The 15,587-nt window shown below is 60.2% G+C and overlaps 1 protein-coding gene across 1 annotated transcript in view; it reads left to right on the top strand.

Annotated features, from left to right (window-relative positions):
• The first annotated feature begins 1,341 nt into the window (after nt 1-1,341).
• The window catches only part of TRAPPC12 (trafficking protein particle complex subunit 12), a 45,791-nt gene continuing 31,545 nt past the window's right edge, over nt 1,342-15,587 (top strand). The window contains exons 1-3 of the mRNA XM_029050221.2: nt 1,342-1,372; nt 2,185-2,379; nt 11,461-11,573. Coding sequence (XP_028906054.1) covers nt 1,342-1,372; nt 2,185-2,379; nt 11,461-11,573 — 339 coding nt within the window. The remainder of the gene's footprint in view (nt 1,373-2,184; nt 2,380-11,460; nt 11,574-15,587) is intronic.

The raw sequence follows: 15,587 nt of genomic DNA, 5'->3' as shown, positions 1-15,587 counted from the left end.
GCTCATTGAACTCGTTTTTCAAGAACGCTCTCCGACGGGAGAACGGGCCTATTTTCCACACCTATCCGATGAGATGCGATGGACCCTATTAACCTCTCACACGACGTAAACTCTGTAACCGGCGGCGTGGCCCGGTGGCTGGAACACGGGCCTGGGAGTCGGAAGGGCGTGAGTTCTAATCCCAGCTCTGCCACGTCTCTGCTGCGTGACCTTGGGCAAGTCGCTTGACTTCTCTGGGCCTCCGTTCCCTCATCCAGAAAATGGGGATGGAGACGGGGAGCCTCGTGTGGGACCGGGGACGTGGGTTCCACGCGATTATCTTGTCTCTACCCCGGTGCTTAGGACAACGGCTTGCTCTGAGAGCAAGAAGAATAGAGGGGCGGCGTGGCTCGGTGGAAAGAGCACGGGCTTTGGAGTCGGGGGTCATGAGTTCGAATCCCAGCTCCGCCGCCTGCCAGCTGGGTGACGGTGGGCGAGTCACTTCTCTGTGCCTCAGTGACCTCATCTGGAAAAGGGGGATGAAGACCGTGAGCCCCCCGTGGGACGACCTGATTCCCCCGCGTCTCCCCCAGCGCTTAGAACGGTGCTCTGCACGTAGTAAGCGCTTACCGGCTACCGACGTTATTAACGCCCGGCGCCATCGTAAATGCCTACGAGGTGCTCTTCCCCTCGACTCTGTCGCCGTTGTTCTCGCCCGTCCGTCTCCCCCGATCAAACCGTGAGCCCGTCAGAGGGCGGGGACCGTCTCTAATCTGTCGCCGACCAGTCCATTCCAAGCGCTTGGGACAGTGCTCTGCGCATAGTAAGCGCTCCGTAAATACTACTGAATGGATGAATGCTTTAACGGATACCATAATCATCATCATTCTAGACTGTGAGCCCGTTTTTCGGTGGGGACTGTCCCTCTCTGTTGACGGATCGTACTGCCCAAGCGCTCAGTACGGCGCTCTGCCCGCAGTAGGCGCTCAATAAATACGATCGGATGAATGAATTACTATTCTTCCCGGCCCCGCCGGTGGTATTCGGCTCACTTGTGTTTACTGAGCGCTTACTGCGTGCAGAGCGCTGTACGCAGTAAGCGCTCAATAAATACAACCGAATGAATCGTCGTCATCGTCGTCCCCAGCTCCACCACTCGTCGGCCGTGTGACCTTGGCCAAGTCGCTCGATTTTTCTGGGCCTCAGTGACCTCATCCGTCGAATGGGGACTAAGACTCTGAGCCCCGCGTGGGACGTGAACCGGGTCCAACCTATCTTGCTTCTACCCCAGCGCTCGGCACGGTGCCCGGCGCAAAGTAAGCGCTTAACGGGTGCCCCTAAAAAATGATGACTTGAGCAGTGATGACTCTACACAGCAGTGATAAAATAAAAGGTAAACCTCCGAGCCAATCTTGACACAGTGAAACACAGTGAAACGTAGCTAGCAGGGAAATTCTGCTGAGGTTCATATCAGTTTTAAAACCCAGGGTGCCCTTCCACCGGAAAGTTCCCCTAAGGCCCCTTCTCTACGGTATTATCTATTAACGGCTTACGAGGTGCCGGGCTTCGCGCCCAGCCCTGGGGAAGATACGAGATCCTCAGGTGATAAGGATGCTATCCGTGAGGCGCTTACTATGGGCCGAACACCGTTCTAAGCGCCGGGGGGGGGGTGGATACGAGCCGATCTTCAGGTGGGGCTCACGGTCTTCATCCCCATTTTACGGATGAGGGAGCCGAGGCCCAGCGAAGCGACTCGCCCAAGTCACGCAGCCGCCGAGCGGCGGAGCCGGGATTAGAACCCATCACCTCTGACCCCCAAGCCGGGGCTCTTTCCGCTGAGCCACGCGGTCCCTGTCCCACATGGCTTCGCGCTCTTAAATCCCCGTTTTTACCGCCGAAGTAACCGAGGCCCGGAGAAGTGAAGCGACTTGCCCGAGGTCCCACGGCAGACAGGCGGCGGGGCCGGGATTAGAACCCACGTCCTGCGCCGCCCCCCGCCCCCCCCCCAGGCCCCGGCCTCTTGCCACGAGGCCCGCCTCCCGCACGAGTTGAGAAAGGTGGAACCCTCTTTTCCGCCGCTCTCTTCCGGTCGCGGAAGGGCCCTTCCCAAAGTGACCGTCCACCCGCCCCACCGCCACCCAAGTCGATTTTCTTCTCCCCCCCCCCCCCGGATCGGTTTAAGAATTCGGTCCCCCCGTCCCGGAGCGACGGGAAACGGGACTCGCCGGGTCGGCCGCCGACGTCTCCCGTGGCTTTTTCAGCTCTGGTTCGTGCGGTTGGCGCTCCTGGTGAAGCTGGGCCTTTTCCAAAACGCAGAGGTGGAATTCGAACCGTTCGGGAACCTGGACCAACCGGACCTGTACTACGAATACTATCCTCACGTGTATCCGGGCCGCAGAGGTGAGGCGGCCTCTCCTCGCTTCCGTTTCCGCGACTCCCTGGGGCCCGCCGGGCCCGGTTCCCTCCGCCCCGAATGCGGGAGAATTGAAGTGGTCTTCCCCGGAGCGCTCCACCCCGGCGAGTCCCCCGCGACCGGATCCCGTCGCGGGGGGAAGGTGGAAGGGGGACAGAGAAGTCGAGCTTCCGCTCGTTTGCCGGAGGAGGCGACCCGCCGCTCCGGTCGTGCGGTTACTCGGCCTCGCGGGAGACGGCTGATTAATGACGACGATGCCGGTGTTTGTCAAGCGCCTACTAGGTGCCAGGCGCGGTTCTAAGCGCCGCGGTAGATACGAGGTCGTCGGGTCGCCCCACGTAGGGCTCACGGCCCCTATCCCCGATTAGCGCCTCGACTGCGTCCGGCGGGGGGGATGTGCACGTTTATTCGTTCGGTCGGCCGTATCTGTTCAGCGCCTACGGCGTGCGGAGCGCTGTACTGAGCGCCTGGGACAGCACCGTACGGCGGTCGGGAGGGATGCCCCTGCCCGCCACGAGCTCACCCGTTCGTCGCGTCGGCGTCCGGCCTCTCCGCGCCCCGCGCGGGTCGTCCTCCTGAGCCGTGGCCAGGCCGGCGCCTCTCCTCTCCTCGGACCCCTCCGCTGGCTTCCGGAGCCTCTCCTCGTCCCACGGACCTTCTTTCCGGTCCGCTCTCTCCCCCCCCCCCCACCCCCCCTCCCCCAAGCCACTGCTTTCGTGCTTTCCAATTTCTTCTCCCTCTCGACTCTCCCGTCCCCATCCCCTCGCTCACATTTTGTCCCCCGGCTTGGAATGGTGATATGATGATGAGGGTGGCGTTTGTCAGGCGCTTGACGTGCCGCCAGGCACCGTTCCGAGCGCCGGGACGCAGGGTGATCGGGTTGTCCCACGTGGGGCTCCCGGCCTTCGTCCCCATTTTACAGACGAGGGAACCGAGGCACCGAGGAGTGAAGTGATTTTCCCAGAGTCACCCAGCCGACGAGCGGCGGAGTCGGGATTGGAACCCACGACCTCGGACTCCCAAGGCCAGGCTGCTTCTCGACTCCCTCCGTCCCCGATCAGACCGCGAGCCCGTCACGGGGCGGGGATGCTCTCTGTCCGTTGCCGAATTGTCCGTTCCAAGCGCTTAGTACGGGGCTCTGCACGGAGCAAGCGCTCAACAGATACGATTGAATGAAGGAACATGGGGCGGACGCCAGCGCTCCTCTGTCCAAATATCTCCTAAGAATCCCTTCTCGGAGCCTTTTCCGGGTCATTTCCCGGCACCCTCAGTCACGGAGAAGCAGCGCGGCTCGGCGGAAAGAGCCCGGGCTTGGGGGGGGGTGGGGGGGGGGGTCAGAGGTCGTGAGTTCGAATCCCGGCCCTGCCCCTTGTCAGCTGGGTGACCGTGGGCGAGTCGCTTCACTTCTCCGTGCCTCGGTTCCCCCATCCGTAAAATGGGCATTAACCGCGAGCCTCACGTGGGACGGCCCGATGACCCCGTATCTCCCCCGGCGCTTAGGACGGTGCTCGGCACACAGTAAGCGCGTAACCCAACACCAACGTTATCATGAAACCCACCCGCTCTCCTCTAGCTCTCACGAATGTGTGTCTCCTCTGTTTCGGGGCTCCTCGTTCTGTGACGTTCCTCGGGTGCCTCCTGGGTATCAAGCGCCGTTCTAAGCGCTGGGGAAGATAAATCGGGCCAGAGACGGTCCCCGTCCCCCATCGAACTCCCAGCCTAAGTAGAAGGGAGCGGCAGCAGCGCGGCTCAGGGGCGAGAGCCCGGGAGCCCAGGAGACCATGGTCCTAATCTGCATCAGTGGTATTTATCGAGTCCCTCCCGAGCGCAGAGCGGCGTATTTAAAAATAAATGTTGGTATTTGTTAAGCGCTTACTATGTGCCGAGCACTGTTCTAAGCGCCGGGGTAGACATAGGGGAATCAGGTCGTCCCACGTGGGGCTCACAGTCTTAATCCCCATTTTACAGATGAGGGAACTGAGGCACGGAGAAGTTAAGTGACTCGCCCACAGTCACACAGCCGACAAGTGGCAGAGCTGGGATTCGAACTCGTAAGCCCTGACTCCAAAGCCCGTGCTCTTTCCACTGAGCCACGCTGCTGCTGCTCCCTTCTACTTAGGCTGGGAGTTCGATGGGGGACGGGGAAGCAGCCTGGCCCCGCGGCGAGAGCCCGGGCTTGGGACGTGGGTTCCAGTCCCGACCCCGGGCCGGTCGCTTCACTTCTCCGGGCCTCGGTTCCCTCAGCCGAGACCGTGAGCCCCGCGTGGGTCGACCTCGTTACCTGGGATCCTCCCCACCCCGGCGCTTCCAACGGTGCTTGGGCACGTGGTTAGCGCGGGACAGATTCATTCGGTGGTATTTATTGAGCGCTTACTCCGTGCCGAGCACTGTACTGAGCGCTTGGAATGGACAGATGGGTAACAGAGGGAGTCCCTGCCCTTTGACGGGCTCACGGTCTAAGCGACAGATGCCCTTATTGTTGTCGTTCTGCGATTCAAGAGAGTTGGCAGACACGGTCCCCGCCCGTCGTGATTTTACAGTCTAGAGGGGAACTGGTATCCTCTCCCTGAATCTGGGCTGATCCGAAAGGACTCCTCTGATTTTCCTGGAAGCTGAATCGCGTCGGCATGGGGATGAGGAGAAGATAGCATCCAGGCATCGTTAAGCGGCTAATCTAAATTCTGAAACAGACGTAGATCACACGTATAGTTGAGCGAAAGCGCACTGACGTCCATCCGCGATACCGCGCCCGACGTTTACTGATTTTTCTTCCCATTCTGGGGGACAGCAGGGGTGAATGTTAGATTTTGATTCATCCGTTTCATTTTCCCGCACGATACGTAAGCGGAGCGAGCTGTTAAGATGCGCTTCGAAAGGAGAGTAGAGCCGTAAGGACAAATAGATGACGTTTACGAATAAGCCTCAGTACCTTTCGTTTCAATGCCGTGCGTACTCTCGGCCCCCGAGACGAAGCAGGAGAAGAAAGGTGATGAATGGCGCGATGGGAGTATGTCGGTTTCTTTGACGTTCTGCCGCCGGGAGAGGGGAAGGTCCTGTCCGGTGGCGCCTCCCCTCTCCGGTTCCGCACTTCCCCGGCTTCCGTGCTCCCGTCCGACTGGAAAAGTACGCCGCGCGTCCGCGCCCTGGCCCCGACCGACCGTCGCGGTGGAGCCCTCTCGGCCGCTCGCTTTCCGTTTCCACCCCCGCTCTCCCGCCGGAAGCAGCGAGGACGGCCGGTCGGGTGTTAGGGGAGGAACGCCCCTTCCCCGGTTGGGATCCGGGGAGCGGATCGACGGAAAGAGGCCGGGCTCGGGAGTCGGGGGTCGGGGGTTCTGATCCCGGCTCCGCCCCTCGTCGGCTGTGGGGCGCGGGGCCACTCGTTGCGCTTCTCTGTGCCTCGGCTTCCTCCTCGTCCCCGAGACGGGGATCGAGGCTGTGGGCCCCACGCGGGACGGCCCCGTGACCTCGTATCTGCCCCGGCGTTTACGGCGGTGCTTGGCACGTAGCGAGCGCTCAACTCATATCGTTATTGTAAAATCAGAGGTCGGGGATGACGCCTCACGGCCGGAAGGGTTGAGGGGAGCCAGTCAAGGTCCGGGGCCGACCGCTCGGCCCGCCCGCCCCCTCGGGGGGCGGGGGGCATCACCGGGTCATCATCCCAACCGTCCCGGCGGCGGCGCGGTCGGTCGGTCGTCGGGGGATATTTATGGAGCGCTCGCTGTGTGCAGAGCGCTATGCCGAGCACCGCGGGGCGAGCGGAGGACCGGCAGGAGAGACGTGATGGTAGTCGTGACAGAAGCAGCGACGATCGGGCATCCGCCTGGTGCCCTGAACTGTACCGGATGCATGGAAAGTGCAGAATAATAACGATGATGATGATAATGATGTTGGTATTTGTTAAGCGCTCACTATGTGCCGAGCACTGTTCTGAGCGCTGGGGTAGACACGGGGGAATCAGGTTGTCCCACGGGAGGCTCACAGTTAGTCCCCATTTTACAGACGAGGGAACTGAGGCCCAGAGAAGTGAAGTGACTCGCTCGCAGTCACCCAGCCGACAGGCGGCAGAGCTGGGATTCGAACTCGTGAGCCCTGACTCCGAAGCCCGTGCTCTTTCCACCGAGCCACGCTGCTTCCCGGAATCGCGAAGGGACGAGCTCCCCGCACATCAATCCATCACTGCTATTCATCGAGCACTTACGGTGTGCAGGACGCTACACTGAGCGCTCGGGTGAGTCCGGGAGACACGTTCCCTGCCCACGATGGGTTTACGGTCTAGAGGGGGACACGGAATAATAATAATTGTGGTATTTTCAGAGCTTACTATGTGCCAGGGACTGTATTAAGAGCAAGTAGGGTCGGGTACGGTCCCGGTCGTTCATTCGTGCGGTCGTCTTTATCGAGCGCTCACCGCGTGCAGAGCGCTGTACTAAGCGCTCGGAAGGTACGGTTCGGCAACGGGGGGGGGGAGAATCCCTGCCCGCACCGGGCTCGCAGTCTAGAAGCGGGGAAACAGATGTCAAAACAAGTCGACGGGCATCGATAGCGGGAATATAAATAAATAGAACTAGAGATGTATAAATACATCAGAACAAGTAGGCAGAGGCATTAATATAAAGAGAATCGGAGCTACGTACATGTGTGCACGAGTGCCGCGGGGCGGCAGGGAGCGAGTCGGGGCCCGTCGAGGGGCAGGGACCGTCTCTCTCTGTTACCGATTTGTCCGTTCCAAGCGCTCGGTACGGTGCTCTCTCTGCCCATAGTAAGCGCCCGATAAATACCGTTGAGTGAATGAACGCTCGTGCCCGACGGGTAAGGCCCGGGCCTGGGAGTCAGAGGGACCCGGGTTCCGATCCCACTTGTCCGCTGCTGTGCGACCCCGGGCTAGTCGCTTCGCCTCTCCCCGCCTCGGTTCCCTCGTCTGGAAAACGAGGATTGAGACGGCGGGACGGGGGACCGCGTCCGACCCGAGTATCTCGCGTCGACCCCAGCGCTCACCGTAGCGTCCGGCACGTAGATATTAATGACTGTCCTCCCCCCCCCCCCCCGTAGACTGCAAGCCCACTCTGGGCCGGGAATGGATCTGTATATCGTTAGATCGTACTTTCCCAAGCGCTTAGTGCGGAAGCAGCGTGGCTCGGTGGAAAGAGCCCGGGCTTCGGGGGTCAGAGGTGGTGGGTTCGACTCCCGGCTCTGCCGCTTGTCGGCTGTGGGACCGTGGGCGGGTCACTTGGCTTCTCTGAGCCTCAGTTCCCTCATCTGGAAAATGGGGATTAACCGGGAGCCTCCCGTGGGACGACCCGATTCCCCCGTATCCACCCCGGCGCTTAGAACGGTTGCTCGGCCCATAGTAGGCGCTTAACGGATACCAACATCATTATTATTACAGTGCTCTGCACGCAGTGAGCGCTCAAGAAATACCACTGACCTTGAAAAGGGTGGGGGACGGGATTGGAAAACATGAGAGAAAGCAGGGGAACTCCTGCATTTGGAGGCAGCAGCAGGAGTGGAGCGACTGCGAGTACGCGCCATGAGCTTGAGACCGGGCCCTGGGAATGTCGCAACGGAATGAGCTGGAGCAAGAGGGAAGCGCCACTTCGGATCCCTCGGGAATTCTTTCAGCGTCCCGAGTAGCTACGGTCGCCGACCCGCAGGAATCTCGGCGATGAAGATTGGGCTCGTTGAGCTCTTCCCGTGTCCCGAGCCCCGTGCCGAGTGCCGGGGAAGATACAGTTCATTCACGTGAGACCCCGACCCGTAACGGGGCTCCCGGGTGGACGGGATCCGTCTCGGCCGTGAGAGTCAGGGCGCTCGCCGCGGAAGCGTTAGATCTTCTGTCGAGGGGTCACGGTTCTTAAATGACGATCGCTTGTTAAGCGCTTACCCCGTGCCAGGCGCCGCACTAAGCGCCGGGGTCGGTACGAGCGGGTGGGGTTGGACGCAGTCCCGCTCCCACGCGGGGCTCCCCGTCTCCATCCCCGTTTTACAGATGAGGGGGCCGAGGCCCAGAGAAGTGACGCGGCTTGCACGAGGTCACCCGGCGGCGAGAGGCGGAGCCGGGATCGGAATCCGTGACCTTCTGACTCCCACGCCCGGGATCCACCCGCTAGGCCTTCGAGTGACGATAATAATGATGATGTTGGTATCTGTTAAGCGCCTACTACGCGCCGAGCACCGTTCTGAGCGCTGGGGGAGATGCGGGGTCGTCGGGTCGTCCCACTGGGGGCTCACGGTCTTCATCCCCGTTCTACAGATGCGGGAACCGAGGCCCGGAGAAGTGAAGCGACTCGCCCACGGTCCCACGGCCGACAGACTTAGCGATCCAAACCCGCCATCGGCGGAAAGCCGTCGGCCCCTTAGATTCGAATCTCAGCCTGGAGAGTTCTCTCTCTCCCACCGTCGTCCGCGGTTTCGCTTCCCGGGACTCAGATGCTCCGCAGAGGCTCCTTGCGGCCGCGCTTCTCATCTCTCCCCCTTCCCCTCTTCTTCCGTGGCGGTTATTTGGATTTACGGTACCGCGGGGGACAGAGAGAGACGTTTTGCCGCTCTGTTTTCAGTTGGCTTTTTTCGATAATTAATAAGACGGCTCCTCCGGTATTTATACCGACCTAGATTTTTGGCGGGGCGAGGCCGCGCGCTGAGCCTCGGGCGGGAGGGTACCGGAAGATGTTTCTTCTCGCCGGTTTTTCACTCGCGCCGGTGCGCGCCTGCCGCAGTCCCCCTCACCCCCAAGAAAATCCAGTAGCCGAGCACCCGGTGGGCGGGATTAGAACCCAGCACCCCCCCCCCCCCCACACACACACACACATTTGACCCTGAGATGCGGTGCTGGTCAAGAGGAGCTTCGACCCCCTGTGAGCAGCCACCAGCCTCTTTCCCGGCACCGGGGCAGAGCCAGCCAAGCAGGCAGTCGGTGGTACGTACCGAGCGCTTACTGCGTGCAGAGCGCCGGAATAAGCGTCTGGGAGAGTATAATCCGACACGACACGTCCCGCCTCTGGCCTGGGAGGCCCTCCCTCCTCAAATCGTGGTTTAGTGGAAAGGGGTCGGGCTGGGGAGTCGGAGGTCGTGGGTTCTGATCCCGGCTCCGCCACTTGTCCGCTGCGGGACCTTGGGCAAGTCACTTCACTTCTCTGGGCCTCGGTGACCTCATCTGTAAAAGTGGGGATTAAAAAATGTGAGCCCCACGGAGGACGACCCGATTACCCTGTATCTACCCCAGCTCTCAGAACAGTGCTCGGCGCAGATTAAGCGCCTAACAGATACCGCCTTTAAATCCGACAGACGACTCCCCTCCATTCAAAGCCTTATTGAAGGCCCCTCTCCTCCGAGAGGCCTTCCCTGCTTACACCCCGCTTTTCCTCATCTCCCTCTCCCTTCTGCGTCGCCCCGATTTGCTCCCTTTATTGATCGCTCCCGGCCCCACGGCTCCTGTCCTTCTACTCTCCCGCCTCCCCCCCTCTCTAAACGGAAAGCGCCCGGGCTCGGGAGTCACGGGTCATGGGTTCTGATGCCGGCTCCGCCGCTTATCAGCTGGGTGACTTGGGGCAAGTCACTCTGCTTCTCTGGGCCTCAGCGACCTCATCTGGAAAATGGGGATGAAGACCGTGAGCCCCACGTGGGACGACCCGATGACCTTCCGTCTCCCCCGGCGCTCGGCACATAGTAAGCGCTTAACGGATACCGAAATTGTTATCATCATTAAGTGATTTACGTGCGTCTCGCCCTCTAGACGGGAAGGTCCTCGTGGGCAGGGAACCGAACTGCACTGTCCTCTCCCAAGCACCCGGCGTAGTGCTTGTCACGCTGTAAGCGCTCAGTAAATACCGATGGTTTGATTGATTGTGAAGAGATGTTGGGTGGGGGGGGGGGGGGGCGTCTGGTCAGTAGACATTCCATAATAATAATAATAATAATGTTGGTATTAAGCGCTTACTGTGTGCAGAGCACTGTTCCATCTTCGGCAGCCTCTCTCTGGTCTCGTTAGGTTTACGTTCCCTAGGGAGAAACTTTCTCATTTTGCATTTTCTGCCAATAATTTTTTGCCTGCCCGCCGTCGCGGCCGTAGCGTTCGACTCGTACAGACGGGTGAGCTCGTCCTCTAGACCGTAAGCTCGTCGTGGGCGGGGGCGGGGGGGGGGCGTCCGCCGACTCTTCTGTATCGTGCTCTCCCGAGCGCCCAGTGCCGTGTTCTGCACCCGGTAAACGGTACGATCCCTGTTTTCTTAATCCCGCTGCCCCCCGCGTGTGGCTCGGGAGACCATTTAAGCTCCACCGTGTTTTTGAAACAGTGAGAATTCGGGTCGGGCCTCTGGAGTGCTTCGTGCCGAAAATTGCTTCGGATCCTCCCATCTTCATTCAGTCAGTCCTGTTTACTGAGCGCTTTCCGCTGCGGAGCGCTGTGCTAAGCGCTTGGAAAGTACAGTTCGGCGATCCAGAGAGACGATCCCTGCCCACACCGAGCTTAGAGTCTGGGGGGGGGGGGGGCGGGGCATCTTGGTTTCCGGAGTCTCTGGCTGCCCGCGGGACGTCGGCTTTTGCCGTTGCACCACGTTAGATATCTGTATCTGGAGGCCCGAAGGGAAGCGATCGATACTATTTGTCGAGTGGCCACCGTGAGCGGAGCCCTGTCCCGAGCGCCTGGGGGGGTGCGGTAGGATAAGGCGACACGATCCCCGCCCTGCGGAAACTTGGAACCTGGCGGGAGACGGGCTCACTTCGTCTACCGCCTGTTATATCCCGCTCTCCCAGCGCTTAGCGCCGTGCCCGGCACTCAGTGAGCGCTCGATAGAGACCGCCGATCGGCCGATCGGTGGACGGTCGCCTAGACCCGCGACGCGATGATACGCCGCGCTGTTTTTTTGCCACGATTGGCGACCCCCTCGAGACGTTCACGGGATCTTGGGTAAGAACGCATCCTTGTCTCTCTGATACCCGCCCGAGAACGGTGCTCGGCGGCAGAGTAAGCGCCTAACAGATCCCATCGTCGTCAGGCGCCTGATCGCGGGGAAGGAGGTGGCCTCCTCTTAACGGTCGTGAGCGAACCGACCGGACTTTGGTTTTGATCACAGGCTCCATGGTTCCCTTTTCAATGAGGATCTTGCATGCCGAACTTCAACAGTATCTGGGAAATCCTCAGGAGTCGCTGGATCGGCTGCACCGGATGAAAACGATCTGCAATCAGGTAGAAGCTTTGTCCGTCACGTTTTCCACCGGGTCGGGGTGTCTGTTTCACCCGGGTCCTTCCCTCCGGTCGCGTAAATGCATCCTTTCAACGTAGGCGCCAGTTCACGGACGCCTCAGTCCGTCGGTGGTAGCGATTGAGCGCTCACCGTGTGCACGGCGCTGCGCTGAGCGTCTGGGGGAGCCACGGCAGTAACGATGATCACGGTATCCGTTAAACCGTCCGTTAGGTCACGGTGAGCGCTCGATCGACGCCGTCGGTCGGTTGAAACTGAGTAGAGAAGCGGCACGGTCCTAATGGGAAAAAAATCACAGGTCTGGCGGTCGGGGTACGCTAATCCCGTTGTACGGCCTGGGCCGAGTCGGTTAGCTACCCGTGCCTCAGTTTCCACAGCTGTAAAATAGGGATCAAATAGCGGTCCTCCCTCCCCGTGAGACCGGGTCCGAAGGGATCGTCGTGGATCTTCGCCCACCTCTCGGCGTGGGAGTATTTGACAGAAACGACGATCGTCGTCGTCGTCGTCGTCATTGCCGTCGGGCTCGGCCCCTTCCCTCTGCGTCCGCCTCCCGTGACCGCCTCCCGTTCCGGGCTCGCAGCCGAGGCTCAACTGATTCTGCCATTTGCCCTGGGATCGGGGGAGAGATTCTGGGTTTTCTTTGGTGTGTTTGGTTTTTGACGATGATAATTGCGGTATTGGTTAAGCGCTGACTGCGTGCCAGACACTGTGCCAAGCCCTGGGGCGGACGTCAGCGAATCGTGTTGGACACAGCCGTGTAGGGCTCACAGTCTCGATCTCCATTTTCCAGATGAGGAAGCTGAGGCCCAGAGAAGTGAAAGTGACCCGCCCAAGGTCACAGAGCGGACAAGGGGTGAAGGCGGGATTCGAACTCCTGACTTTCTGACTCCCAGGCCCGTGCCGTTAAGCCCTTACTACGTGCCGGGCACGGTGCTAAGCACTAGGGTAGATCCACGCTGATCAGGTTGTCCACCTCCCACGTGGGGCTGACGGTCTTCAGCCCCGTTTTACAGGTGAGGGAACTGAAGGCCGGAGAAGCGAAGTGACTGGCCCGAGGTCGCACGGAGTAGAGGTCGGGGAGCTGGGATTAGAACCCAGGTCCTTCTGACCCCCGGGCCCGGGCCCTAGCCGCTAGGCCACGCTGCCTCAGACTCCTACAGACTCAGGGAGCCTCGGGGAGCTTCCAGGGGGATGGGAGACGCGGGTCCAAGCGACCTCAGCCAGGCCCGCCCGCTGGAGAGGTTGCCGGACCGAGTATTCCCTCGTCTCCCCTTCGCGACACTGAAGGCAAAAATCGATAGAAAAGCAGCCAGGTCGCTCGTCGCCGTGGCGTCATTTCAGCGGGCGCTGAGTCGGAATTCACCCGGCGAATCGTCCGTAACGGCTGATGTTACAGATGCGTCCTCGGTTCCGGTGAAGTGACCGCCCAGGCGAACCGCCACTTCATCCGTTCGGTCGTATTCATGGAGCCCTTACTGTGTGCGGAGCACCGTACCGAGCATTTGGAAAGGCGTGACGTGGCTCAGCGGAAAGAGCACGGGCTTCGGAGTCAGCGTTCATGGGTTCGAATCCCGGCTCGGCCACTCGTCAGCTGCGTGGCTTTGGGCGAGTCACTTCACTTCTCGGTGCCTCGGTTCCCTCGTCTGTAAAATGGGGATGAGGACCGCGAGCCCCCCGTGGGACGACCTGATTCCCCTGTGTCTACCCCAGCGCTTAGAACGGGGCTCGGCACCCAGTAAGCGCCTAACAGATGCCAACATTTATTTATTTTATTTTATTTTAAAGGGCAGTTCGGCACAGAGAGAGGCGGTCCCTACCCACTAGCCCGGGGCTGATAGAAGGAGAAGGAAAGAGAGAGAAAGGTTGTAGGTTGGTGCTCTTTTCGGCCCACGCTGGGATCGAGGGGCGGGTAGGTCGGGGGAACGTTCCCGTTGGCTTCCGTTGGGCGAAACGTCGTCCCTCTGGCCCGGAACGCCCTCCCTCCTCAAATCCCAGGGACAGTTACCGTCCCGCCTTCCGTGCCTTATTTGAAGGCCCACCTCCTCCAAGAGGCCTTCCCTGACTAAGCCTTACTTTTCCTCTTCTCCCACTCCCTTCTGCTTCACCCTGACTTGCTCCCTTTTTAATCGCTCTAAGGCTGGGATGGGACAGTACATTCCCACATCGTAACATTCCCGTCAGCGGGGAATGAGCGCCAAGCCCATTCCGCCGGGTTCTCGAGTATCTTACTGAGGCATCTCGGGGCCTAGAAAACGGAGGGGGTTTTGTCTCTTCTGAAGTATTCGTTAAGCGCTTGCTAGGTGTCGGGCCCTGTTCTAAACGCTGGGGTGGGTACAAGGAAAACGCCACGGATGCAGTCCCTGTCCCATATAATATAATAACGTTGGTATTTGTTAAGCGCTTACCGTGTGCCGAGCACCGTTCTAAGCGCTGGGGGAGATACGGGGCCATCGGGTCGTCCCACGAGAGGCTCACAGTCTTCATCCCCATTTTACAGGCGAGGTCACCGAGGCCCAGAGAAGCGAAGTGACTCGCCCACAGTCACGCAGCTGCCAAGTGGCGGAGCCGGGATTCGAACCCCTGACCGCCGACCCCCAAGCCCGGGCTCTGTCCACTTTCACATGAGGCTCAAAGTCCAAGTCCCAAATCTCTTTGGAGGGAGAAGGATTTCATCCCCATTTCACAGATGAATTCCCCGCTTACAGATGAGTTTGCCTTGAGGATGGAACCGACGTGGGTTTCTACGAGCTGAGAAACATCTTTGCACCTCTGAACTTATCCCGAGCTCTCGATTTTTCCGTTTAGAGCCTCCTCGTGAAATTTAGCCGGGCGTCTGATATCTTAAATCCAGTTTGTGTCGGATGCACGTTTCTTCCTGTCCCGTTGAAAGCGAGAGTCGCCCTGGGGCTTTGAGATCTGGGGGGCAGGTGATGTGATCCGACGCCTCTGTGCCTCAGTTCCCTCATCTGTAAAATGGGGATCGAGGCTGTGCGCCCCACGTGGGACAACCCGATTCCCCCGCATCTCCCCCAGCGCTTAGAACGGTGCTCTGCACGTTGTAAGCGCTTAACAAATAACCGACATTATTATTACCGTTATTGATCGGGGAAGGCCTCTGGGAGGAGAGGGGAGCTAAATAACGCTTCGAAGGTGAGGAGAGTGGTGGTCTGGCGTCTGTGGGAGGGGTGGGAGTTCCAGGCCGGGAGGAGGACGTGGGAAAGGGGTCGGCGGCGAGAGAGCCGAGATCGGGGCACGGGGAGAAAGCTGGCGCAGGAGGGGCGGAGCGTGCGGGCCGAGCCGGAGGCGGAGATCAGCGAGGTGAGGTAGGAGGGGGCGACGCGACCTTGAGGAACAACCTGCAGGGGTCGATTCTCCATTTCATCCACTGGTATTTATTGAGCGCTTCCCATGTGCAGAGCACGAAGCGCTTGGAATGGACAGTTGGGCAACAGATAGAGACGATCCCCGCCCAGCTTAGACGGGCTCACGGTCTAAGCGGGGGAGACGGCCGGCAGAGCCAGAGAGAACAACGCAGAACGACACGGCGTCATCAGGATGAATAGGATCTTGGCGCGATACACGCCTCGTTAACCAAATAAGTAGGGTAATAACCTAGTAACTGCACACATCCCTCAAGCCCACGAGCAGTTAGCCTCCACATTTAGGGATCACCGGCTCAGGGTCCGTACGGGTCGTCTGGCCTCTAGAGAGCTGAAGGTGCCCTCACGGTGGCTTCCTCGAAGTTTTCCGATCCCGGGAATGCCCCCCGGCTGCCGGCCTCAAAGCCTCCTCTCCCCAGACGGCTCTCGCGCACGGCGGCCTGTCCCTTCCGGATCCGAGGTCGTGTGAGAGGGGTTTGTCACGCTGCGTGACCGTGGGCGAGTCGCTTCGCTTCTCTGTGCCTCGGTGACCTCAACTGTAAAACTCGGGGATGGAGACCGGGAGCCTCACGCGGGACGACCCGATGACCCTGTATCTCCCCCAGCGCTTACAACGGC

The sequence above is a fragment of the Ornithorhynchus anatinus genome, chromosome X1 (assembly GCF_004115215.2).
Source record: "Ornithorhynchus anatinus isolate Pmale09 chromosome X1, mOrnAna1.pri.v4, whole genome shotgun sequence".
NCBI lineage: Eukaryota > Metazoa > Chordata > Mammalia > Monotremata > Ornithorhynchidae > Ornithorhynchus > Ornithorhynchus anatinus.
This window is presented reverse-complemented; position numbering and strand designations above follow the sequence as displayed.